Source organism: Scomber japonicus, chromosome 14 (genome assembly GCF_027409825.1).
Source record: "Scomber japonicus isolate fScoJap1 chromosome 14, fScoJap1.pri, whole genome shotgun sequence".
NCBI lineage: Eukaryota > Metazoa > Chordata > Actinopteri > Scombriformes > Scombridae > Scomber > Scomber japonicus.
In genome coordinates, this window is record NC_070591.1 from 3,424,217 (window position 1) to 3,451,464 (window position 27,248).

A 27,248-nucleotide genomic window follows, 5' to 3' on the forward strand; every position below is an offset into this window, starting at 1 on the left:
CAGTGTGATATGCAGTTTGGGTTATTGCATGTTATTTTAATATTGCATAGTAGTGGTGATAATGCAGTGAGTAATGGGTATGGACAATGAGAGTAATGGTATTGCACGGTATATGGATATTGCACAGTATTAAATTACATTAAATATTAAATATTAAGTATTGATAAATTAATATTCATGTGAAAGTAAGTATGACATTTGTTGTGACTGTGTGTGCATGTTGCAACTGCTGCCTAATCTGAAAGTGCTCCGTTAATTTGGTTGTGTAAATATTTTATTAATCCGCATTTTATTTAATCTAATATTCACATTTGTATTCATAATGTTGATATTAAAGTTAAATCCATGAAACGTTAACTTGATAACTTGATTAGTGTAGGCTTCTAACTAACTTCTGAGTTTTACAGTACAATATAAACTTGTGGAGTCAATTATACCAATACGATGAACATGTAACTGCAACAAAGTTCATAGAATTATGTGTAAACGTATGTGGGTTTTTTAGGCTTTTATTTTTGTTTTTGCTCGAAGCGGCGATTAACTTCCATCAAGGATTGAATTTATGAGCGGCGTTGATTAACCACCGTTTGGGACTTCCGGCAAGGATTGGATTTATGGCGGTGCTCTTCTCGGCCATCTTTACTGCAGGAAGGTACTGTTGGGAGAAGAGGGATGCAAATAGAAAACGGAATTGCCCTTTTAAATGCCTGATTAAGAGTTTTATTCTTAATTCAGTTTGTGAATTCAGTTATTTATTTCTAGGCTATATATCTGCATTTTGAAATTGATTTTTAAATTCGGTTATTTATTTGGGAATTCATTAATGTATTTTCTAAATGGTGTTTTAAATCCTTTTTTATAATTCCCTGACCCTTGTGGTCCCGCATAAGCCACCAAGTAAGGAAGGAAGGAAGCAAGGAAGTAGACAAATAAGTGAGCAGGTAAGTAAGTAAAGAAGCAAGTAAGCAAGCAAATAAGTAAGAAAGCAAATAAGTAAAGAAGAAATTGAGGAAGGAAGCAAGTAAGGAAGTAAATAAAGGCCAATTTTCACCAGGTCCATTAGTGGCGCTGTACAGCAGCGCAGCAGGTCTATTTTGGACGTAAGTAAAGAAGCAAGTAAGTAAGGAAGGAAGCGAGTAATCAAGTAGCATTAGTGGTGGTGGAGGGGTGGAGGGGGGAGGGGGGATCATGCAGAATCATCCATGCACAAAAGTGAAAAATTCCATTTTCTGCATGATGCGAGGGCTTTGCAGCATCTGGATCTGCATCTACAGCGTCTGTGAATGATTAGCAGGTTGGCACATTGCATGGCAGTGTGTGAATGTGTGTGTGAATGGGAGGATGTGGCATGTAGAGTAGTGTAAAGACAACAGAGATGTTATATAAATAGTCTGTTTACTGTGTTTGACAAACAGGATGAATTATTTTTCATAGATGTTTTTGTTTGCATACACAGGAGCTGGAATCAGATTCATATGGCTGTCTATATATCTTTCTTTCTTGATGTGTTCACTTCATTGTTAACCTCTGTAACAGTTACGTTCAGAAGGCCCAGTTTTTAGAGAAGTATCATGGTGTGTATTTCACAGAGGAAGTTGATTTTTTTTATTTTGTTCATAGATCTTCATTACAGTGACACAGCGATAAATTCTGCACTTCAGCATTTACGCAAAGCAACATATGCATCTTGATGATAAGGGTAAAGAACACACAAGACTAAATTTGTCTTCAGTGATAAATTCTGCTTCACATGCAGTCTTTCTGGCGCTGTCTACCTGTACAGTTTAGTAGAGGAGGAATGATGGATGATTCTGCATCGATGCACAAAAGTGAAAAATTCCATTTTCTGCATGATGCGAGGGCTTTGCAGCATCTGGATCTGCATCTACAGCGTCTACATGCTAGACTTCATCACCACTAAAGGAAGCAGTTGTAAGCATTTCTTTTGATTCAGTGACTAAATAATTATCTCACTTTGTCCCCTTATGGTAACATCAGTGGTTTGATCTCCTACTCGTCCAAACCGCATGTCAACCAGTCGTTGGGCAAATTACTAAAAACCCAAATTGCTCCTGATGTGTCATCAGTGTGTGTTCATGTGTGTTCATGTGTGTGTGAATGATTAGAAAACTTCTTCTGATGAGCAGGTTGGCACTTTGCATGGCAGTGTGTGAATGTGTGTGTGAATGGGAGGATGTGGCATGTAGAGTATAGCAGTGTAAAGACAACAGAGATGTTATATAAATAGTCAGTTTACTGTGTTTGACAAACAGGATGAATTCTTTTTCATAGATGTTTTTGTTTGCATACACAGGAGCTGGAATCAGATTCATATGGCTGTCTATTTATCTTTCTTTCTTGATGTGTTCACTTCATTGTTAACCTCTGTAACAGTCACGTTCAGAAGGCCCAGTTTTTAGAGAAGTATCATGGTGTGTATTTCACAGAGGAAGTTGATTTTTTTATTTTGTTCATAGATCTTCATTATAGTGACACAGCGATAAATTCTGCACTTCAGCATTTACGCAAAGCAACACATGCATCTTGATGATAAGGGTAAAGAACACACAAAACTAAATTTGTCTTCAGTGATAAATTCTGCTTCACATGCAGTCTTTCTGGCGTTGTCTACCTGTACAGTTTAGTAGAGGAGAAACGATGGTCTGGATCTGGTTTCCCTGGTTTGGTTCTTGGTTCCGAAGAAGGGAAACTTAAAGAGACATATGCATTTGTGGTTTTCTGTTATTTACATCCTGTTATGATGTCGAATGTTAAACATGATCATGTGATTGTTTAAACTCAAAAAGTATAATAATAATAATAATAAAGCTTCATAAAAGTAGAATTTCTGGCAGAGTTGTTTATTGGGTTAGGGTTAGATTGCACAGACATTCCAGTGCTCAGTGAGTGTATATGTTACTGTATATAATGATAAATTGCTCATGAAAGGTAGCTGAGAAACATCATCACACTGAAACAGCCTCAAAAAGCAGAAGTAAAATAAAATGACCAAACATAGAGCGGCAGCTGTCTGCGGTACATAACAGAAGCAAACCATTAACTGCTCTCATTCAGGACTTCTGCTGAGTTTGTGCAAGATGACGAGAGAAACACAGGAGACGACATTCACTGATAATCCTAACGTTTATCAGCATGCAGGTAAGACTTTATTCCACTCCATCACATTTGTGAGGTTCTCCTTCTTTTATCAAACCAGGTCTCGGAAAAGTTGATAAATCATTTTACCAGCTTTGTACGAGGAGTGGGTCATTAAAACTGAATAATTGTTGACGGGGACAAATTCTGACCTTTGTGCTGTGGTTGGTTGTTTGGTTGTTTTTCTTAATTGAAAAACTTGAATCAAGAGTTGAGTTGTGTCGTCTAGTGTAAAGGGTTCATTAACGGCTACTGGAGAGCAATTGTCACTTTCAGCCTCTAGGAGGAGCCGTTAATAGAGAGTTCAGACAACTCAGTTTCAGCCATTCTGTGCTATGATTGGTTCAGTGCCGTGCTGTTCATCTTACGGCTGCAGCAAAATTGTAGTTTAAGAAAATAAATACATTTCATCAGATGACATCATTTAGCTGTATTTAGCTCTATGGGAGAATACTGTATTATGAAGCACAGCAGACCAGTTAAAAATATGAGTGCTATACAAAACTATACATGCCATGTCTCACACTTCAAGTTGAGTCTAGTTTCTATATTTAACCACAACATTTCCCAAACCTTGATCAAGTAAACTGTGGAACAAGGTAAACTCTATTTACCTGGGATACAATTGAAGACAAGATAAAATTCCCCCCTCAGGGAAAATAAAGCTTATTAAATGCTCTGAGTTGCCTAAACAGATCCATAAAAACCTTAAGTCATGCTTTTAGTTGCTATGAGAGGACTTTGTAGGGGGAAAACAAACTAAACACGCTGTCGGTGAATGTTTTGTAGATATGTTTACTTTACCAATGTGTTCATGATTATATGATGACAGAAAAATGTTTTCTGGGTGGCATTACGTTTCTGGTAAAAAATGTATTTGCTGTTGCCAATTAGTAGTTCAAGTTCAACTTTATTTATGCCGATTACGGAAACGATAGGATAAATGATAAAAGATATAAGGTAAACAAACAATTACACATGAAGACAGAAATGCCACAACAGATGAGGAATCTACCATAGATAAAGATCCTATGTATAAATAAAGAAAGTATAGGCTTTAAAGCACCAAACTTAGATGCTCTAAGTATGGACTATATACTGTACAGATGAAAGACCTTGAAACTCACGAAGACAAAGTTGTTGTATTTTGGTTGAAATCTGGTCTATGGCTAAAATCTTATCTTTCTCTAGTTTATTCAGTCGTCTGCAGACGGACTCCTTGCTGTCTCAAACGTGAGATGGCACAGTAATCCCAGAGCAGAGGAAATAGTCAGATTATATACAATACATTATCTTGTGAAAGCATGAGCTTGTTCTACCATCAGAACAATGTAAGCACAATAGGCACGTCATAATGTGTGTACAATCAGGACAATGGTTAGTCAGTAGATTATAACATACATGATGTTCACTCAATCAGCATTTCATGTAACGTAAGTGGTGTCATGGTCAGCAGATTATGACACACACATATACCTAATCATATGACATAGTTACTCATTTGTATCAGAGAAGATGAATGATAAGAATTCCCATTACAATATCTTATATTTAGCTCATATGTATTTAACTGTAAGTGTTGCTGTATTTTTGGCTCGGTTGTTTCAGGGCTATGAAAGCAGAGATATGATTGGCTAAGTTCAGTTTAGATATTTAACTCAATTATTTGTTTTTGTTTCTTCTGTTTCAGAGGGAATTGAGGAAGAAGACGTCTACGTTAATGCAGAATATTACACTGTGGATAAAACACCTGCCACTTCAGGTACATAATGTGCTCACTTAATTTATTTTATTTTTTTAAACACAATAGAAAAGAGTTTGTGTTGCAAGTGTCTCAAAATATGTGACTGAATGTGTTATTATCATGGAAAAAGCATTATGTGTTAGTTTAGTTTTGCACTAAAAATCTACAGTTTGACTGGTAAATCACACTCTTGCAGTGATTAATGTGAATTCTTATTTTTTTGACAGATAAAAAGTTTCTCTCCATCATTCGGCCTTTTTTACCAGTGGCAGTCGGTTGGGTGATACTGTTGGTTATCATGGCTCCCCGTATCCACTGTGAGTGTTAACCCAACATGTTTCATCAAAACAAAGCATCAGAAGACATTTACGTGATATAGAAATGTTGCTGTGTCTCAGATCTCTTCTTCTATACTTACACTTCTATACTATGGTAGTTCCAGTCAGTTTATGAGTAATTGTTAAGAGCTTCTAATCTTGTCGGGCAGCAGTTGTGATCATCGGGGTCTTTCTCTTTAAATCCACTTCCTGTTATATGGCCTTCTTCACAATTTTAATAAAATGGCCTCTTAAATGGTGGTTACACTTTGACACTTCATGTGGTTCACTTGACTTGACATGATTCCCCAAATTATATTTAATATTTAGAACAATTGTGTTCCTTAACCTTTCCTTAATATGAAAGAGTTATAATGTAAGATCATGCCAAAGTAGTTGATATGGTGTATGCTTTTTTTAATCAAGTGTAATTTTTTTGGTTCAAGTTTTTATGGTTACACCACTTAGACATTAAAAAATAAAGTGCTATGATTGCAAGAGTCTATGAAATATTGCTCAGGTATATAAGTGAAGTTCTTAAGTGGATTGAATAGTCACATACCACACTGTGGCAATATGTTAAGATGCTTACTATGTGAATTGTCTGAAGTGAAATGTGTTTTATTTATTTTCTCTTGTTAGCTCATGACAGTTTTTGATAGTGTTAATTGATGGTGTTAACCATTTAGAATTGCTAATCTGTATAAAATGTCGTATTAAAAAAAACACACAGACCAACACTTGTCCTGTTTTTACACTACAGTTACCTCTGTCATCTCCACCAAGCTGAGCAACGAGATTAAAAGTTCAGACCAAGCCAATCAGTACCTTTCTGCGGTCATCAAAGCCAATGAAAACTTCAGTAGTCTGACAGATCAACTGAAGGCAGAAAACCAGCAGCTGAAGGAAGAAAACCAGCAGGTGAAGGCAGAAAACCAGCAGGTGAAGGCAGAAAACCAGCAGGTGAAGGCAGAAAACCAGCAAGTGAAGGCAGAAAGCCAGCAAGTGAAGGCAGAAAGCCAGCAGGTGAAGGCAGAAAACCAGAAGGTGAAGGCAGAAAACCAGCAGGTGAAGGCAGAAAACCAGAAGGTGAAGGCAGAAAACCAGCAGCTCAGGGCAGGAAAGGAAACTAACTCAACCACTTCACCATTCTGGACTATGCCAACACCAACCTGGATGGCATTTCCAAACACAACCTCACCTGGGTGGAATCAGACTGTGTGGAATCAGACTGAGGGGAGGTCATACTTCAACAAGAGAAAAAGTTAGTTAATACCTCTTCATTCTGCCCCAAAATGTACTGATTAATTAATACAGTAATCCAAATGTTTTCTTGTCTTATTTCTCTCAGAGAGACAGACTGATCCTTGTCAGTCAGGTTGGTTTCACTTCCAGGACAGCTGCTATGTGATCTGGAGCAACACAAGCAGCAGCTGGGAAGAAGCTCGAGACGACTGCAGAGGCAAGACGGCAGATTTGGTTGTTATGGAAAGTCCAGAGGAGCAGGTAACACTGAAAGACTTTTAATGGCTGCTCATGTAATTAGAAAGTATCTGAGCTAGTAGTTTTGGCTGCAATGTGTTTCAAAAGTTTAAGACAAAATGTATTTCTGGATACTTAAAATATTGAAGAGAAACTCTGTCCTAAATATGATATATACTACTACTACTACTGCACATTAGTAAGATAAACTACTTTTTTCTGTATAGATCTTGTACCAACATTATTAAAAAAAAACTCTTTAGGACAGGATGTAATGGATTACATAGATGAAAAAAGGCAGTTCTTGAAATATGTTGTATGTGGGAGCTGACGGACATATCCTGATCAAATTTAACTCCTAGATTCCTTACTGAATAATATTACCTAATGGAAGCATATATAAGCTCAATAGTATTGATTACACATTAGTACAAACTGGAATCTATTTGATAAATAGAACATAAACCAGCTTAATGCAGTTCCTTTAACGCCAATTATTTATTCTAGTCTCCATAACAGGATGTGATGGTCAGTGGTATCAAAAGCAGCAATAAGATTTAACAGGACAAGTACAGAGAGAAGTCCTTTATCTGATGCAATTAAGAGGTCATTTGTAACTCTCAGCATTGCTTTGTCTGTGCTACGATGGGCTCAAAATCCAGACTGAAAATCCTCACATGAACTATTGTTATGTAGAAAGTCATAAAACTGATTGACAACTGCTTTCTCAAGGATCTTGGAAGGAAAGGAAAGTTAGAGATAGGTCTATAATTGGGGAGTTTTTCCTTGCTGCTGTCGCCAAGTGCTGCTCATGGAGGAATGTTGGGTCTCTTTAAGTTAAATTAAAGAGTACAGTCTAGACCTACTCCATGTGAAAACTTTTGTTGTGATTTGATAAAAAAAACTGACTGACTGATTTGAATTTCAGTAGTAAAGCAGTGAGTCGCAGGTGATCTAACCACAGGGTCCATCTAGGGGTGTCCAAACTATTCCACAAAGGGCCATGTGGCTGCAGATTTTCATTCCAACCAAGCAGGAGCACACCAGACTTGATTCATTTAATCAGCTGATCTCAGTCTTCAGACAGCTGATTGGTCAAATGGTGTGCTCTTGATTGGTTGGAACTAAAACCTGCAGCCACATGGCCCTTTGTGGAATAGTTTGGACATGCCTGAAAGCCTCTGTCTTACCAACTTTTCCGTTTGGACCCAGTACCGTCCGAATAAGTGGTGCTGAGTGTTGCCTTTCACATTGTGGAAACGCATCTTGCTCCTGAAATATAGCTGAAAAAGTCCAATTCAATGCGAGTCCTTGATCTTATTAATGCAGCAATAATAATAATAATAATAACTAAAATAACCACTACCACACTTATTAGAAGGCCTGAGTTTAGAGATTGAGACCCAAATGACACATTGAAAACAATGATTGACTCAGAAAAGTTGAGGCTTTTTCAATAGGAGTCAGTCGGCAGCACTTTCAGCCTCAAGACGTGGAGGTTACTGATTGGTAAGAAGCCAAGCTGAATGTATTCTGTGTTACTTTTGTTCAGCCTGTTATGGAGTCTTCTCTCTGAAAAGACGCTGAAGTCAACCGATGTGCAAGGTTGATGAAGTTGAACCAAATGCTGGAGACACATCAATCGTGGTACACTTAACTAAAACACAAGGGACATTTTCATGGTTCTGTTCCAGGAAGTCTAAAGCATTGGGTGAGGATTAGTGAATGGTGACAGTCTGGAAAACAGACTGAATTTTATTTTCATGTCATTGATGTTGGCTTCATCATCAGGAGTTCATCAGTAACATCACTCGGACCAGTTTGGGGATCAGCAGCTACTGGATCAACCTCAGAGCCGAAGCTGACGGCTGGCAGTTTGTTAATGGAAGTGATCTGACGAAAGAGTAAGACGCTTTCTGATCCATTCATGATCAAATGAATGATAAAACATGTCGGTCAGAATCTAACCACCATGTTCTCCCCTCAGCGTCTGGATGAAACAACCTGCTGACGGCCATCGTTGTGCGATTTTTACCCAAGAGAGCGATGGATGGAAAGCTGTGAGCTGCGATGTCAAAAATGGATGGATATGTGAGAAGAAAGCTGATTAAGTGCTGAATTGTTTCAGGATATTTCCTACTGATTTTTTATTATTACATGTATTGTGTCAGCTGGCTTTACAAATATCAAAGATAAGATATAAAGATATCGGGCATCTTGCAGGAATTCATGTGAACAGATTTGTTGCATTTACAAGTGTTTTAAAAGAATTTGTGGCATTCATCAATTTTATTTTAACTTCACTCTGAGGTACGAACTACATTTGGATAAGAATATATAATATGAAACGGTCCTGGTACAGGGCTCATTGACTTTCAAATTTGCAATTTTGTTTTCGCCCAATTTATAATGCAACCTGATTATGTGTATGTCAGGGAGAAGGAGAGTTCAATCATGGTCATTTTTCCATTTTTTATTTTGTATGTACTTTTTTTTAATCTTTCTATATTCTTATGTTTAGGTATAATATTGGACTAGGGGTGTCAAATTCATTTGAGTTCAGGGGCCACATAGAACTCAATTTGATTTCAAGTGGGCCGGACCAGTAAAACTATTGCATAATAACCTACAAATAATATATTATATATGTAATACACATTATAATTTCCCTTTTAATAAACAATCTAGGGTAAGAGATTCTGATAAAATGTGTCCAAGTCCACTGAGGTAAATTTGTCCTTCTCATCTCAATCACATTGCAAGTACGTTACCTCAAGTTGGACTCAACAGGAAGATCAGAAACCTTGACTGTGAATGATGAGTGAAAATGAGTAAGAAAAGAAACACATTTGATTGAAAAACTGGAATTAGTTTTCTACAGTTTGCAAAGTTATCCAGAGGGCCAAAGTGGACCCTCGGTGGGCCTGTTCTAGCCCGTATGTTTGACACCCCTGATCTAAATGTTCCAGCAAGCTCAAGCTTTTTGTTTTTTCTGTTAAAAAGGAAAAAGAGAACATCTGCATATTGTCACTTGTTCAATAAAAATGCCTCTAACTTACATGTATTATGTTTCTGTCACTAACCTATTATAAATATAACAAATGATATTATAAATATTACAGAACTTACAAATATGCTGCTAAATGTAAATCTTAAATACCCCGTCCCATCCTGCAGGCTGCAGCCAGATAAAGGTTAGGGTTAGGTCCATTGCCTATACAGCCCATATTCAGCCAGTGCTGTGTTCCTACTATCAACACACATTACAATAACGCTAGCGCTGTTAGCACCAACAGCTGCTAACGGTCGCTAACGTTAGCGGTTGCTAACGGCTTGCTAAACTTTTTTTTTTTTAACTCACTTACTCTACCGGTTAATAAAGTTATATTGATATGAATACAAGTTGCAGTTAACAACTCACCAAGACTTTCTTTGGCGTAGAACAGCAGAATTGTGACTGCTCCAGGTTTTATTTCCTTTTCTTGGGGTTTCATGATTCTGGGTTCAGTATGGGTGCTGCTCTTTTATAGTCAGCAAGCTGGTTTAACTTTTATTATATTAATGCAGTAAAAAATTAAATATTTATTTTTTTAATTGTATTAATTTATTATTTAAATCATGTCCACATCAATTCACCTTTCTCTAATCAAGTAATCTATTTTATCTAATTTCAGTGTTTTGGTAACCAGGGGTTACAGCTGCACCCAATGATGACCTTATAAAACATCTGAAAACTCTGCAACTAAAAAGAATCACACATCAACTCTATGGGTCAACTCTCAGTTTTATTGTACACATGATACATACATACACATTTATACTCTTGATGCACATTTGGGGCCATGAAAACAAAACTATGAAGAGATTAGTAGTAGTAGAAGCAATGTGTTGTTGCAGCCACCAGATGGCAGCAGTGTGAAAGTTTTATCAGAGTCGTCTATAGAGAGAGTATGGACAACTCCACAACAGGGGGCATGTTGTCACCACGGATATGGGGTGCATATTATACACTGTGTCCTATTCACCAGTAAAATGCAGAGAGCGGTTGGATCTGAATATGATCATAGGCGGAGGTGAGAAGTAATGAAGTATTTGTACTTGGTTACTGTACTTAAGTAGATATTTCAGGTACTTTACTTGAGTATTTTTTCCTACGACTTTTGACTTTCAGACTTGGCAGACCAAGCGGAGCGCAGCTAAGGCAGTCGCTGAGGCAAAAACCCGGACATGGGAGGAGTTCGGTGAGGCCATGGAAAAAGAATTCCGGACCGCTTCGAAGAGATTATGGACCACCACCCGGCGTCTCAGGAGGGGGAAGCAGTGTGCTGTCAACACAGTGTACGGTGGGGACGGTGTGCTGCTGACCTCGACTCGGGACATTGTGGATCGGAATACTTCGAAGACCTCTTCAATCCCACCGACACGCCTTCCGGTAAGGACGCAGGGCCTGGGGACTCGGGTGTGGGCTATCCTATCTCTGGGGTGGAAGTCGCTGAGGTGGTTAAAAAGCTCCTCGGTGGGAGGGCCCCGAGGGTGGATGAGATCTGCCCCGAGTTCCTCAAGGCCCTGGATGTTGTGGGGCTGTCATGGTTGACACAACTCTGCAGCATTGCATGGACATCGGGGGCAATTACAGGGGAATCACACTCCTCAGCCTCCCTGGTAAGGTCTATTCGGGGGTGCTGGAGAGGAGGGTCCGTCGGATAGTCAAACCTCAGATTCAGGAGGAGCAGTGTGGTTTTTGTCCAGGCCGTGGAACTGTGGACCAGCTCTGCACCCTCTGCAGGATCCTTGAGGGTGCATGGGAGTTTGCCCAACCAGTCCACGTGTTTTGTGGACTTGAAAAGACATTTATACATAAAATCTCACAAATACATTGCTTTTCTTAGGAAAAACAAAAATCACACCATCACTATTTTCAACTTTTGTCAAAGTAACATTTCAGCTTTTCTACAAACGGGTGGCATGTTAATACTTTCAAAGGTTAAACTTGGTAACCATAACCGCTGATTTGGGATATAACAAGAAACAGACATTGCATCATAAATGATCACAAATCATTCTCTCCAGTGTGAATGCATTGGTGTGTTTTTAGGGAGTTGCTATGAGTGAAACTTTTCCCACATTGCTCACAGCTATATGGCTTCTCTCCAGTGTGAATGCGTTTGTGTGTTTTTAGGGAGTTGCTTTGAGTGAAACTTTTCCCACATTGCTCACAGCTATATGGCTTCTCTCCAGTGTGAATGCGTTGGTGAACTTTTAGATGACTTTTAAGAGTGAAACTTTTCCCACATTGCTCACAGCTGTAGGGCTTCTCTCCAGTGTGAAGGCGTTGGTGTGTTTTTAAATGACTGTTACAAATGAACATTTCCCCACATTGCTCACACCAGTAAGGCTTCTCTCCAGTGTGAATGCGTTGATGTCTTTTTAGGGAGTTGTTGTCAGTGAAAGTTTTCCCACATTGCTTACACCAGTAAGGCTTCTCTCCAGTGTGAACACGTTGATGTCTTTTTAGGGAGCTGTTGTAAGTGAAAGTTTTCCCACATTGCTCACACCAGTATGGCGTCTCTCCAGTGTGAATGCGTTGGTGTCTTATTAGGGAGCTGTTGTAAGTGAAAGTTTTCCCACATTTCTCACAGCTGTACGGCTTCTCTCCAGTGTGAATGCGTTGGTGTGTTTTTAGATGACTGTTACAAGTAAACATTTTCCCACATTGCTCACAGCTGTACGGCTTCTCTCCAGTGTGAATGAGTTGGTGTGTTTTTAGATGACTGTTACAAGTGAACATTTTCCCACATTGCTCACACCAGTAAGGCTTCTCTCCAGTGTGAATGCGTTGGTGTCTTTTTAGACTACTGTTACAAGTGAACATTTCCCCACATTGCTCACACCGGTAAGGCTTCTCTCCAGTGTGAATGCGTTGGTGAATTTTTAGATAACTTTTAAAAGCGAAAGTTTTCCCACATTGCTCACAGCTGTAAGGCCTCTCTCCAGTGTGAATGCGTTGGTGTGATTTTAGATGACTGTTACAACTGAACATTTCCCCACATTGCTCACACCAGTAAGGCTTCTCTCCAGTGTGAATGCGATGATGTCTTTTTAGGGAGTTGTTGTGAGTGAAACGTTTCCCACATTTCTCACACCAGTAAGGCTTCTCTCCAGTGTGAATGCGTTGGTGTGATTTTAGATGACTGTTACAACTGAACATTTCCCCACACTGCTCACAGCTGTATGGCTTCTCTCCAGTGTGAATGCGTTGGTGTGTTTTTAGGGAGCTGTTGTCTTTGAAACTTTTCCCACATTGCCCACAGCTGTATTGCTTCTCTCCAGTGTGAATGCGTTGGTGTGTTTTTAGACTACTGTTACGAGTGAAAGTTTTACCACACTGCTCACAGCTGTACTGCTTCTCTCTAGTGTGAGTTTTCTGAAGAATTGGTAAATATCTTGATGTGGTGATGGCTTTATCAGAGTGCCGACAGCAGTCATATTTCATTTCCTTTCTTCCTGTGTGTTTCTATGACAAAAGACAAATACACAGAAAAGAGAGAGTAAGTTAGGTGACAAGGCATTAAAAAACCATAGAAAGGGAAAGCAAAGTCAGTCAGACTTTGTGAAGTGACACACTCTGTTGTTCGTCAGGGATAGGAAGATCTCAAACCAGAGCTCTGTATGCTTTATTCATTTACTGCTAAACAGCAGCAACTGAAGATGAAGATGAGTTTTAGCTATATAAAAATGTAGCTAAAGCAAATAAGGTATAATTTCATTACTTTTGATGAGATGATGAACTATAAGAATGAGTTTTACTAACAGACATTCAGTGCGTTTGTTCCATGAACAGCTCTCGGTTTGCTTATATCACAATTTTGATCATAGACTGTAAAAAGAATGGACGTAGCATCCGTGACGTCACCCATTGATTTGGGGGAGTGTGTTTTGTGCCTCTACTATGGGCATTAGGACTGCGCCATCTTGGATTTTAGTGGGCGTGTACTTTCCATATTTGGAGGAGAGGCGATAACTCTACGGGTCAGCCGGGATCAGCCGGCCGAGATCCCGTCCACTGAACTCGAATTAACCGCGCCGAACTGAGCTAGCTAAGGCTAATCAGCTAGGTTAGGCTAACAAGCAGCTACTGGCAGCAGCTACACGGCAGTCCAGCCTCCAGCACAGCGACCGACTCGACCGTAGGTAACGTTAAGTTCCTTATAAAAAAAATATAATGCTTCAGCACTTGAAATAATGATTAATAATTTATTGAGATTATACTACATAAGAAATAAAGTTAAATAAGTCCGCTGGGGACCAAAACTCATCTTAACCCTCAGATCCTGTTAGAAATGACTAACGTCCTCCTGTTTTCAAACACGCACCATGATAAAGTTAAAATAGGTATTACAATATATATTTTTTGTTGCTTAGGGTTAGGTGTCTTCTAATGAATGATGTGTAATTTTAAAAATAAAAAATAATTTTGTTTCCTCCAACTATTATGAGAAGAGTCATATGTCTGCCTTTGAACGGGGACAAAATTGATTTGTTTGCTTATAGTGCGCTGGAGCATGTTTTAAATTTTATATGGCCATGTACCGTACAGTTTTTGTGTCATGTCGGCTAAAAGGCATCATCACGTGACTTTCTGTGTAAAAAACATGACATCATAATACACAAATGGCTAGAGAAGAGTTAAAAGACCATCATACTTTTTACTGGACCTCAATCGACCAAGGGAAAGTGGTATAATCTGATATTTTAGATCGGAGTTATGAAAAAAGGGCCAAATCTCGCAGCAGTCTCCCTCACGTATTTTACCCGGGTGGCGACGCACCATTCTCTGGGAGCGCTCTGGGAGTGTCCGCTATCTGTTTCTCCAGAGCTGGAGCTTCTGGGACTGGTTCTCATTTTACAGTTTTTTTACGGCAAATTTTGATAAAATTTTAAATCTGGTGAATATCAGAGACAAAATCACTTCCAGTATCATCAGCCCGATGAAATCCCTCAGCTCGATCCCCCCCAGCGCACCCCAGTTGCGGCTCTGGGGGCGTTGAGTCCCCTGGGGCCAGAGCAAGTAGCTTTAGATACCCCGGGAGCCGCAATAAACAGAGAATTATTAAGGTGCTGACCATGATGCAGACAGGAGATCTTTTAGGAGCATGATGTACCTTGCAAAAGCCAACTCTCTGCAACCTATGAACATTATAACATGTTCACAGCCAAATGAAAAATCTGATGGTCCATAAAATGTGGCAACAGGATCTGAGGGTTAAACGTTACTACTCTGTGAAATTACTATGTAGAATAATGTAAAGAAAGTTTGTTAAGCATTTCATACACTTAAAAATAAATCGACTCAATAGTATATTTAATTGTTAAATTGTGCTAAACTTAAACAGCCTCAGCAATAACATGCATCATATGCATTGATTCATCAGTGATATCAATCCACAAACATTCTATAACAGTAAAACAGAGAGGGACCGTTTACTGCACAAAGACCGTTTTTACTTTTATACTTAATTGCATTTTGCAGATAAAACTTAATGTTAACACTTTCACAAAAGTGAGGTTTTGAATGCAGGTCTTTGTAGTGGAGTATTTTCACAGTGTGGTATTAGTAGGCTACTTTTACTGAAGTAAGGCTTTTCAATACTTTGTACACCACTGGTTACAAGATGTTTGTCTTTCTTTATATTTAGAAAATGGAAAAGAAAGTTGGCCAGGCCCCGGCCGACCGCCACACCCAGGCCCCGGCCAGCCTCTGCCAATCGCCCAGACCAGGCCCCGGCCAGGCGCCCAGGCCCCGGCCAGCTTCCACGCCCAGACCGCCCGCAGCAAGGACTACAGCCTCACATGGGGCGGGCGCTCCACCAACCGAGCCAAACACCACCCTTATTTTTTATTTTATTTTAAAAGTTTATTTATTATTTATTATATATACTGATTGTTTTGTTTGTTCGTCTGTTCATTTAAAGAGTACCTCATGTTCAAATAAATTATTTTCATAATTGCACTCCTTTTGTCTTCTACACTTATTGAAAATGTTAAAAATGTCGTAGTCAGTTAAAAGGAATATCAACTTAAACACAAATATTACGCATTAAAGCTCAAGTTTTTAGTCAAGTTTTACTAAAAATTGTAAAAATTCTCACAACAGTGTTTCTGTTTTCTGACCTTTCCAGGGTGCCCATGGAACCTTATAAAGTCTTTACCTGTAAATATTTTTTTCAAATGTGCTAAATCATATGTCTATGTCTTACCTTTACTAACGGTAGAACTCTAATATGTAGATAATTATCTACTTGCATTAGAAATCTCTCCACATGATTAACTGATTTTAATAAGGTTTAAGATGCATGTTATACATCTAGTTTTAAGAAAGTCAGAAAAAAGAAAATTTCTGAGTATCTGTGACAACAGGTGGAAGCTGAGTTCACGCTCAATACAGATTTTATTGAAAGCACAGGGGAGGATTGGGGCTGGAGAGCAGGGTCCAGTTCTGTCTCCTCATGCTGACAACCCACTTGTCCAGCCTGTCCGAATCACCGAGAGGGAAACTTTAAAATGACACATATAGGTGCTCAGCAACTAATAGATCAGAGGTCACAAACCTTTTTGATACTAACAGCTATTTGAGGATATGGAGTAATAAAAAGGGCTTTGCTAAAAAGTTCCTAAATAACAAAGTTACACAGTTCACCTTTAATAATAATACCAACAATGAATATAATAAGAAACATATATTGTATTTGTTTATGGGTGGCCTGATCTTGATTTTGAACATGATTAACGATTTCTGAAAGCAGTATCACCAATACAATACAGATCACACATTCTCTGAATTAGTTTATTACTTTTTGCAGTGTGGCATTAATTAGGCTATTAATTTATTCATTTAAGTTACTCTTGACACTGTGTATAAGTATTATTAAATGAAAGATAATAATAATAATAATAATAATAAAATAATAATAATATTAAATGAAAGATAATACAAAACAGTATGTATATTTTATGTTATTCTATATTATATCCCGCATTAAACGGTCTCTGAGAGCACAAAACACACCGCAACAGCAGCTAACATTAGCTGCTCTGGTCATCTGTCTGTATCAGCAGAGACCATGAGTCGGCAATAAAGTCATTATACAGTGCCAAAATCCAGGTAAAATATATTTTATACTAGGCATGGGCCGGTTACCGGTTTCAAGGTATACCACGGTATGAAAAAGTCACGGTTTCAAAACCACTAAAAATTTCCGTCATACCGTTCCTGCGGTATGATCAGGTTTTTTTTTTAATGTGACGTCTGGTCAGAGAGAGAGTGGAGGTCCCTGGTCGTGTGCAGCTGCAGCGTGAAGTACAACCCCTCCCATACTCTGGTTGCTGTTACAAGCAGGTAGCTCTGCAGGCTGTATGATGGCTGAAGGAGGCGAGCCCCCCGAACTTTCCCCCCGTCTAAAAGGACCAAGTCGGCTGTATTTATACTTCGGCTACCGTAAAAAGACAGACGGCCGCGTCTTGGAGGAAGAAGGTAACGGACAGTAGCAGCGCGAGGAGGAAATACATCCTATAGTGAGCAAGTCTCCAAAAACTGTTGATTCAGTTTTAAGCTCCTGCTGCATTTATTTATTTATTCATATTTATCTTAGAAGTGTTTTTACTTTTTTCAATTATTTATGTTCTGATATCTTGAGCCACAGGTTAAGTGATTGCATTTATTTGCATTTTGTTTTTTTTCTCACAAAAAATAATTCATTTATGTTGTGACTTGAGCTGCAGGTTTAGCCTCAGTTGAAGGACTGCACTTTTTTAAATTTTATTTAGAAATAATTCAGTTATTTTTTATTATCATTTATTTTAAATACATATTTACTAAAAATAAGAGACCATTCAATGGGAAAAAAAACTTTTTTTTTTTTTTTAAATACAGACATTTCAAAATATCACATTTTATAGCCGTAATCATAATACCGTGAAACCGTGAAACCGTGATATTTTTACCTAAGGTTATCATACCGTCAGAATTTCATACCGGCCCATGCCTATTTTATACAGTCTATGGGTAAAATAGTACTACGGTTTACTCACTGAAAACACTGCAACACAGAATCCTTTGTCGGTTGGTCAGTACAATCAACAGCACAACACGCCATATTGCCAGAAAAAACTACCCGAAAATAGGCAAACAAACACGGACACCGCAGCGCCTGTCAACTGCTGGATGTCGCCGCGGACCTCTGGGTGTAGCCTAGCCTAGCCGATGCTTTAGCATAGAGCTAACTGCTGGCAACTGTCTGTGAACCTGTCACTCAACATAACCACGCCCTAATTTATTCCAGAATTTTAAAGCCTAAATGACACTCAAACGGTTGTGGTACAACCCCCCCCCCCACACACACACACAGTGTTCACTGAGGTGGAAAACTATCAGTAAAGACCAAAAAAATAAAATGTACCAGGTAGGGATGTCCTGATCCAGCTTTTTGCACTTCCGATCCGATACCAATATTGTAGCTTTTAGCATTGGCCGATACAAGCATGTATTAAAGATTAAAAATATTTACTTATTTTGTTGTTATACTCATGTTGAAAAGGTTTTTACTCTTAAGAACAAATAGCCAACTTAATTAGGTTAGTTTGAATAATCCACAATGGTTGGTAATGAGAAGAGGACCTGTTTAATCTTAACAGGGTTAAATAAACACAAAACAGACAAAATAATAAATAGTCAATTAACCACACAAACTGAAATGGCATCAGTGCTCTGCTCAAGAGTGTAAACCAAGGCTTAAAAAAGCCATCTGTAAACAATATTGTAAACAATATAAAAATTATATATAAAAGCAACACACACAAAACCTGAGTAGAAAATAGTCAAATTACCACACACACACTAACTTTAAATTCTTAGTGGGACATACACAGACAAGTGGGATGCTGGACAGGTCGCTAGGTGTGCGCTAGGTGTGCTGAAAAACGCGGACCGGATTTGGGGGGAAAAGCTGAAAAAAACTGGAATGGATTACCAACATCGGTGCGCTGGAAAACACGGACCGGAGTTTTGAAAACAAACTCTATCGGGAGTCCGGATCGGGATTTTCCTGTGCAGGCCGATCCCATATTGATACGCATTTTTCGCTAATATCGGCGGCCGATCCGATCCAAATATCGGATCGGGACATCCCTAGTACCAGGCTTTAAATATGTTTTTTTTAAGCTGTAAAGTCGGCTATTTTAACAGGGGGCTCGATGGGAAATTGACTGCAGCTTTTTGAACGCGGAAGTGGTCTTCACTCGGAGAACCCACAACTCCCCCTTTGTTTTTGATGCACAGTCCACTGAACTCTGCATGACTCAGTGTCTTATGTTACTGTATAGATGTGTTTTTATGTGAATGTTTCACATTAAGTGGAATAAAGTATATTTTTGTATAGTTCTTTTTAATCAGTTGAAAATACATGTGGTGGTACAAGTGTAGTTAAAGTTTTTTTCATGCAACAGCTCCACCTAGTGGCACTAACAAATCCAAACTAAAATGGAGGTGGCGCTCTACAATAACTTTGTTGTCGGCTTGTTGTCTCCTTCACTTCTTAAAGCACATTGAGTTGCCATTGTGTATGAAATGCGCTATATAAATAAAACTGCCTTGCCTTTCCTTCTTTTTAAATATATTTATTTAAATCAGTCTTATTATCGTCGGTTTTACTGCAGAATAATGAATAATGAATAATGAAAGAATAGTAAATAAAGAGGAAGGTGGTTTTTAGTTGTTTCCTTTGTTTGGTGTCACTAGCAGACATCCCAACTCTGCCGTCTGCGTGTGTGTTTGTGTGATTATAAATGCAGCGCGTGTGAGAGCAAAGCGTCCTTATAGCTCTGTGTTACTGCTTATTAGACCGACACCGATCGCACCCCTCCCCCGGACCGACACCAAGTGTAACAAACCCCACAACCCCGGAACGAACCTCCCTGAAATGACTTTTTGCAGGTTGGGACTAGTTTCACTACAGAGCCAAACTTATAAGAAACAGAGAGAAACACTGAACACTTTCTGTAGTTTTTACAGCTGAGAAACTGACCTGTTTATCGGTGGTAGCAGACAGTGAGTCCGGGTTCTGGTTCTCCTCCATGCTGCTTCTGTAGTAGTTGTACTTTGTGAAATCTTCTTCCGCTTCTTTCTTGTTTTATCGTGGTTGGTCATCCAGCTTTTGGTGCATTACCGCCACCATCTGTTCTGGAGTGTGAACCAGAAACTCCTCTCTTACAATCTACATTATTCTGGGAAGAGATATAGGCTTCCTCTGTGCAGGCACAATCAATACAAACATTCCTTTGTTCCTGTGTCAATCAAGCTCCTTAACAGCCAGAAATGAATGAATGTGATGGTTTTGTATTTGGAAATGAATGTATATTTATGAGTCCAGCTAGTGTATGGATGTATGCGAGTGAATGGATCAATGAATGTTTGTGATAGAGTGCTGGGATGTGTGAATTTCTTAGGCTCAGAGCAGCAGAATTGTGACTGCTCCAGGTTTTATTTCTTTTTCTTGGGGTTTCATGATTCTGGGTTCAGTCTGGGTGCTGCTCTTTTATAGGCAGCGAGCTGGTTTAACCTTTGTTATATTAATACTGTTAAAAATTAAATATTTACTTTTAAATTGTATTAATTTATTATCATAAACTTTTCTCTAATCAAGTAATCTATTTTATATCATTTATCTAATTTCAGTGTTTTGGTAACCAGGGGTTACAATTGCACCCAGAGTCCAACGATGACCTTAAAAAATCTGAAAACTCTGCAACTAAAAAGAATCACACATCAACTCTATGGGTCAACTCTCAGTTTTACTGTACACATGATACATACTTACACATTTCTACTCTTTATACACATTTGGGGCCATGAAAACAAAACTATGAAGAGACTAGTAGTAATAGATGCAATGTGTTGTTTCAGCCACCAGATGGCAGCAGTGTGAAGGTTTTATCAGAGTTGTCTATAGAGAGAGTATGGACAATTACTCCGCAACAGGGGCCGTGTTGTCACCCCTGGCAAGATGCCCCCCTGGATGACTCGCCACACACTTGTGTGTCCACGGCAGCCTTTGCTTTCTTGGTTCATTTATCTTGTCTCTCTCTCTCTCTCTCACCCCGTCATCAAGATACCGTACAGCAAAGTGTACCAGCATGTGTGCACCTATCGGGACTTTTACTACAAGACCTTTGAGCTTCCCGACTGTCCTAGCGGTGTGGATCCCATGGTCACCTACCCCGTGGCTTTGAGCTGTCACTGCAGCCGCTGTGCCATGGACACGTCCGACTGCAACTTTGAGAGCCTGCAGCCCGACTTCTGCATGAATGACATACCTTTCTACTACTAGGCTTAAGTTGTAGCATCTTATAACACAATAAAAACTAAATACAGATGCAAAAATACAGATGCAATAATGTTTCAATATGTAGTAACATAACTGTTGGTGCATTTTCATGAACAGGAAGACTGAAGGTTGCTGTTGCATGAAAGATCTTATCAGTCTATGATAGCATGGTGGATGAAACTGGAGTGCAAAACCAATTTTGTTATCAGGGTTATGAAATGAGCTCTAATCTTTGGCACTAATCTTTAAAAATGAATAAATTCATCTTATGTCATAAAATATTATGCAATTCTATCTATCCACAGAGCAATATTAACAATACATTTATGTTCATATGTAAAAAAAAAAAATTAAAAAAAAATGTATCAAGTATGATGATGTGTTCTCTGCATGCAAACAGACTACAATATATATGTTGAGTGATGACACCCAGTAGCTTTGTGATTATCTACATCTTATCTGAGGAGGAGAGAAAAAAGCTAGACAGGCATGGATGTATGAATAGTACATCAGAAGTTACATTTTTATTTTTTTACATGCACATTAGACCTAACATGCTGGGTTAAACTGCACAGTTGGTATGTTGCCATTTGAATACTGCAGTTTGGAAACTTGAAAGCAATAACAGTTTTATTTCAATCTCACTTTTTAAAAACAGAGTTACAAAGTTCTGCACCCCCATAAAATACAGTAAAGTAATGAAAGTCACAGGGAAAAGACAAAGGTTTCAGTTAACAAAGCACATATTACAGATACGAATATAAAAATCAATACAAATGAGTAAAACACACACAGAAAGTATATGAATAAGTAAAAACCAAAATAAAAACAGAAATACAAATATCACAATTAAGAATAAAAAAGCATCTTTATACAACATGCTTGATCTCTTGTCTACATCTCTACCATGAGCTTGAATAAATGTAAAAGCAGCCACAGCCTCACACATGTAAAATAATGATCTGCAATCTGTCCTGGATGTAGATCCCTAAGAAATGAGCCGTAATGGCTGCTACAGACAACTATTTTATGTGTTTACTTTCATTCAGACTCTGAAACAAATGATTGAAATGAAACTTTGAGTCAGTCCTCATTTTCCTGAATCTATATAAAAAGGCTGGGGAGTAAAAAGTGAGCATGACCCATAAAGCCACATTTATTTGAAATATACAATGTTGAAATTAGGGTTAGGGTGTCCCTTTAACCAACATGCCTAAATATATCCATATATCCAAACGTTTGTTTTTAATTGACCGTCAGGTGTCTTATTGTATATCAGTGACTCTCTTGTCCCCTTTCCTTTCTATTTCCCTGAATTTCTCTCTGCCTACACAGAGCTGACTGTTGTCATGTTATTATCATTTACAGCAATGATCTGCTGCTGCTGTGTTTCAATCCTGCAACAACACACAGAGGCTAAAATCTTGTCTATGGCCCCTTTTCTCATGAAAATATACAGAATCAAGTCTCCAAGAGGATTGAAGAAGATGAATGCATAAGGGTGAGTCATAGTATGATCTAGTGTTATGGTCCAAATTATGAAAGGCAGGAACATCAGTGTGTAATTAAGCAACACCAGAATTGTAGCTCCAACAATTCGTCGTTTTTCCTCAGAGGACACAGAGATGGCAGCAGACAGGCCTTTAAAGACACCAACCACAGAGAAGATGAGCACAGGGAAGGGGAGGAGAAAGATTACTGCAATGGACTGGAGTTCACTGTCACTCAATACGGCAGAACAGATAATGACCAAAGCTAAGACCCAGACCACAACACAGACCACCACTGGGACCTTCACGGTTCTTCTGAAGTGGTACCACAGAGGCCAGGCGATGAGCAAATACCTGTAATACAAGATAGAAACACATATCATCTTAATATCATCAGTTCCAGTATAATCAGGATCTCAAGGATGCTTCAGAAATATATTGAGATTTAATTATCAAACACATGTAAGTACTAGGACTGTCACTTCTTATTTGAAATTTGAACATTATTTTGAATGTGGGGTTGTGACAGTTCCTCTGCTTTGCTGCTCTTGTCGCTGCTGTGTTGTGTCTGCAGACACCTGGGGTCCGTTCCATAAAGCAAGCTCAGAAAAGTTGCGCTTATTGTCAAACACCTGACTTGAATGAGCCTAACAAATGAGATCAGGCTAAAGCAGTTCCATAAAGGCTGATCCACGTTCACACGATCAAACTAATTCAAGACAGGCTCGAGTATTCAGACTAATTGCGTGTGCACGCCATTCATGAGCAGCCCACGACGTTAAACACAGATCAAACGGATTCACAATGACAAAATCTACCACAAAAGAGCCACAGAGCAGCAGCAGCCTCTAGCACACACTTCTGAAGACATATGAAGGATTTAAACATATGATCACAAAAAACAATAAATAAAATCCAGGAGAAAAGGCTGGCAGGAAATTGCTGATTGATTGAATAGGTCTGATCTGTCTCTGAAGGTGCGCTCTTGTTGCAGAGCCCTGCGTGCTATAGCAGCTCTGTCATGTACAACCTCCTCAATCAAGGGACAGGCCTTGACTAACAGAGAAACAGTGCATGGGTTGAGGTTGTTACTGGACCTTAATCAATTACCAGAAAAAGAGAAATGCCTAGACATGCATCCACTAAACACGGCTTAGTTTACTTTTATGACATTATTTTAAATGTACCTATCAATAACTAATACCTTTAAAACAGCGTTTCCTACCAGTTAAAGGCATGGATTTAAATAGTCCATCTCTTATCAAAATAGTTTTGCAGTTCTTCAATATTTATGAGGCTGTTATTCTGTCAGGCCTCAATGTTCAATATTATAAACACACACAGATACAAATACACACACAACTTAATTATATATATATATATATATATATATATATATAATTAAGTTCACTATGTAATCGACTATATAGGGCTATGTATGTATGTATACATATGAGTATTAAGTTGACTATATATATGTGTATATATATTTATATTATTAAGTCGACTTTAGGTGAGCTTTATTTTTAAAATGATGGCCATTAATGAAGCCACATCATATGTTAGCCTGGTCCAGACAATTAGCCTGGTCCGGACCAGGTTAGTTTGCCAGCATAAGTTGAACTATGCTGAGTTTGCTTTATGGAACCAAATCTGCTGGAAAAACTTCCTAGATGACTAATTTTCACTATTATGTTTTGATTACATTTACTCTTGCACTAATGAATACCAGTATGACTCCCCTTTTTATTGCCACAGTCTAGACTCTAGGAGGGAAAAAAGTTATATTCATGCTGTAATGAGCTGCTGGAATGTAGGATGCAGTCTGTGTCAGACCAATTGAAGTAGTTTTCTTTATGATCCACCAGTGGGTGCTCTAAAACTTCACCAGGTCAACCTGTTGCATTCTCTGTTGACCTATCAGTAAACTGAGGCACTGTAAATATGCGGTTGTTTTGTTAAAATGGAAGATAATAATGAGCACCTGTTGCATTCTCTGCTGACCTACTAATAAACAAAGTTAACCAAACACCAAACCATCTGAAGAGCTGTGTGTGGAAGTATTTTGGGTTCCACACCATGGACGGCAAAGTCAGGATCAAAGATCAGGCTATTAGTCCACTCTGTAAAACATGCTAGCTAACCAACCCACTGAGCCAGTGGAGGTGGAGGCAACACAGAAGAGCAGAGCAGCACCAAATGTACAACCTCATTTGACTGCATATTATTCAGCACACTCAGTCTGGTGTCTGCGACATTCATATTAATAAATTAATTGCAGGTCTTTACAATTTTGTTCAAACATTTTTGAAAAAGTGACAACCCTAGCAATACACACATAATAAGAAAACAGATAGTTACCTTTCCAGGGAAATACAGACCATGAAGCCGACACTGGCCATTAGACCAATAATGTGAATTAAGGCGATGATGGCGAACAGATCATCCTCGGGGTTTCCCAACAATGTGGCCATGCAACAGAGCTGAATAAAGTCAGAGATGAGAAGGTTGATGACGTAGATTGGAGCAACGTGATCATGACGTACCTGCAGGAGAACATGAATAGAAAAGGCACTTAAATTGTGAACATGCTGCTCTGAACTTAGTCATGTCTGTGAATATTGTGTAAAAGGAATTTTAGGATTGAGCAACATCTTGAAATTATTTGATTAATAATTTCAACAATAATGTTTAAATTGTAAAACTGAGTTATTACAAATGAACAAAAAGGTTGTTTAAGTCAGAAAGTAACACAGATGGTAACTAACCATATCAGTCATAATGATACTACTAAATAATAATAATACTAAATACTGTAAAAACCTAATCATTAAACCCCTGATCATTAAAGTCTACTGATTAATCCCTATATAACAAACTTCAAAAAGTTAAAAAGGATCCCATCTATGATCTTCTTTGAGTTCTGTTGTTGAGAATTCCTCATATTGATCAGACCAAGATGTTCAAAAGAGGGTTTATTAAAGAGCAACTTTACAATTACATTTGCAACTAACAGTTATTTTAATTATTTATTAAATACATCTACCTTTAACACCTGCCTTTAAAGGACCAGATATTTTTGTACATTTTTCTTATTTCTTCTTTGTCAACAAATCTCATGTGCAGAGCCAAACCACCAAGCATGTGTGCATGTATCCAAATCTGTTTTATCTTGATCCTAAATAAGTTACAGTAACCAGGAACAAAAGAACATATCTTCCAATGTGGCTGTTCATTTACATGTTCTTAATGGTTTTTGGTAACAACTGAGGTCTACAGCACAGAGGAAGATATATCAGGCTTGATTTTGCTGAAAATAAGAACAATATAGAAAATTGCCTTTAAAAGTCCTTTAACTCCAAAATCTATTAAGATCCGTCACTATATAATATTCGGTATAATGTACGCACCAGAGAATAGAGATAGTAGATGGCCAGTATGATCAAAGGAAGACAGATGACGATGACGATCCAACACACAATCTGTAGCTCAATCTGTAGCTCAATTACATCACTATCATCATCGCTGTTGTTCTGGAACGTGTTGTTGCTGTACTGTTCCTCCATTCTTCAGAGACCTATGAGGTTATAAAGAGGAATACACACACACACACACACACACACACACACACACACACACACACAGACTGTAGAGTATATATACAGCGACCCCAAAACATTAAGCATTACATATAAAAAAAAATGCGTAAAACTGCATATTGATCTTAATGACTGTTTCAGTTTTCTTGTATTAAGTTTCTACATGTACCAATACCTCTGAACTGTCTGTTAAAAACAATGAAGTGTTAAATGTAGTAAATGTACCTTTGAAAGCTGCAGGACCACAACCTGAATGACTTCTGTATGCTGATGTCTGTTTTCTGTCCTCTGCATCAAACCAGTGTGCAGAATATATCCGCTGTGTGTTTGGTGTATGTGGACAGATGACCTGTATTTGACATGCATTTCCACATCATGGTTTCTTAACCAATATCTTCCTGTGGTTTTTCTATGAAAATGCATTTTGGTTTTACTAATTAAGCTTATCTATGTGTACATAGCATTCAACAAAAAGGGGAAAAAAAGACAAGCAAACATGAACATAGTGTAATTAAGTAAGCAGAGTTAATTTAAATTACAAAGTTCTTCACAATACAAGATAAAAGACATAGTAATATATAAAAAAGACTATAAAATCAATAAATTAAATAGGTAAAGTAGATATTTGACTACACAGATCCTAAATCCAGTAGGAGACAGTTCCATAATGTAGGAGTCTCAATTTTAAAGGCACAGTCACCTTTAGTTTTGATTCTGGAGTGAGGAACAAACAACAAGAGGATCTTAGAGATATAATAAGATAGAGTACACCTTACATTGAATGATCAAGGCTCCCAGTCTAGCCTGTCCCTGCTGAAAGATGGCAGGTTTTGTTAACAGAGACGTCCAAAAGTCTGTCTTGCTTCCTATCTGGATTCCCAGTTAGAGGCTAAGTGTGAGGCATACAGATCCCAACATAAATAACTCCTCTCCTTCGTTCTGCAAGGAGCAATGGGAATCAGTGCCTGGTTTGTCGACTGGGCATTAAGCATAGACTAAAACGCACAGATACACCTGTTTCATGTACTGTCCACTAACAGAAACAAACAGAGCAAGCAACTGTCCTACTCACTTGGCAGAGA

General features: G+C 38.4%; 3 protein-coding genes across 3 annotated transcripts; 2 read left to right on the forward strand and 1 right to left on the reverse strand.

Moving 5' to 3' along the window:
* Positions 1-3,098: 3,098 nt before the first annotated feature.
* On the forward strand, positions 3,099-8,810 carry LOC128373268 (CD209 antigen-like). The gene is made up of 7 exons (XM_053333559.1): positions 3,099-3,159; positions 4,847-4,918; positions 5,128-5,217; positions 5,981-6,481; positions 6,569-6,723; positions 8,491-8,603; positions 8,687-8,810. Exons 1-7 carry the CDS (start codon positions 3,099-3,101, stop codon positions 8,808-8,810), a joined length of 1,116 nt encoding a protein of 371 aa, XP_053189534.1.
* Positions 8,811-15,398: 6,588 nt separating this feature from the next.
* Positions 15,399-21,080, forward strand: LOC128373204 (gonadotropin subunit beta-2-like). Its single transcript, XM_053333501.1, has 3 exons — positions 15,399-15,530; positions 20,009-20,051; positions 20,848-21,080. Exons 1-3 carry the CDS (start codon positions 15,399-15,401, stop codon positions 21,078-21,080), a joined length of 408 nt encoding a protein of 135 aa, XP_053189476.1.
* Positions 21,081-22,404: 1,324 nt separating this feature from the next.
* LOC128373205 (ovarian cancer G-protein coupled receptor 1-like) lies at positions 22,405-26,133 on the reverse strand. Its single transcript, XM_053333502.1, has 3 exons — positions 25,978-26,133; positions 24,929-25,113; positions 22,405-22,921 (listed from the first exon to the last, which is right to left on the reverse strand). Exons 1-3 carry the CDS (start codon positions 26,131-26,133, stop codon positions 22,405-22,407), a joined length of 858 nt encoding a protein of 285 aa, XP_053189477.1.
* Positions 26,134-27,248: the final 1,115 nt, after the last annotated feature.

What these genes read in the sequence shown, in the direction of transcription:
- LOC128373268 (XM_053333559.1), top strand. Translation starts at nt 3,099, where the DNA reads ATGACGAGAGAAACACAGGAGACGACATTCACTGATAATCCTAACGTT. An exon ending in TAACGTTTATCAGCATGCAG is followed by an intron (nt 3,160 to 4,846) that starts GTAAGACTTTAT and finishes CTTCTGTTTCAG; the next exon opens with AGGGAATTGAGGAAGAAGAC. An exon ending in TAAAACACCTGCCACTTCAG is followed by an intron (nt 4,919 to 5,127) that starts GTACATAATGTG and finishes TTTTTTTGACAG; the next exon opens with ATAAAAAGTTTCTCTCCATC.
- LOC128373204 (XM_053333501.1), top strand. Translation starts at nt 15,399, where the DNA reads ATGGAAAAGAAAGTTGGCCAGGCCCCGGCCGACCGCCACACCCAGGCC. An exon ending in CCACGCCCAGACCGCCCGCA is followed by an intron (nt 15,531 to 20,008) that starts GCAAGGACTACA and finishes TCCTCTGTGCAG; the next exon opens with GCACAATCAATACAAACATT. An exon ending in TTGTTCCTGTGTCAATCAAG is followed by an intron (nt 20,052 to 20,847) that starts CTCCTTAACAGC and finishes TCTCTCTCTCTC; the next exon opens with ACCCCGTCATCAAGATACCG.
- LOC128373205 (XM_053333502.1), bottom strand. Translation starts at nt 26,133, where the DNA reads ATGGAGGAACAGTACAGCAACAACACGTTCCAGAACAACAGCGATGAT. An exon ending in TCTACTATCTCTATTCTCTG is followed by an intron (nt 25,114 to 25,977) that starts GTGCGTACATTA and finishes GTTCTCCTGCAG; the next exon opens with GTACGTCATGATCACGTTGC. An exon ending in GTCTGTATTTCCCTGGAAAG is followed by an intron (nt 22,922 to 24,928) that starts GTAACTATCTGT and finishes CTTGTATTACAG; the next exon opens with GTATTTGCTCATCGCCTGGC.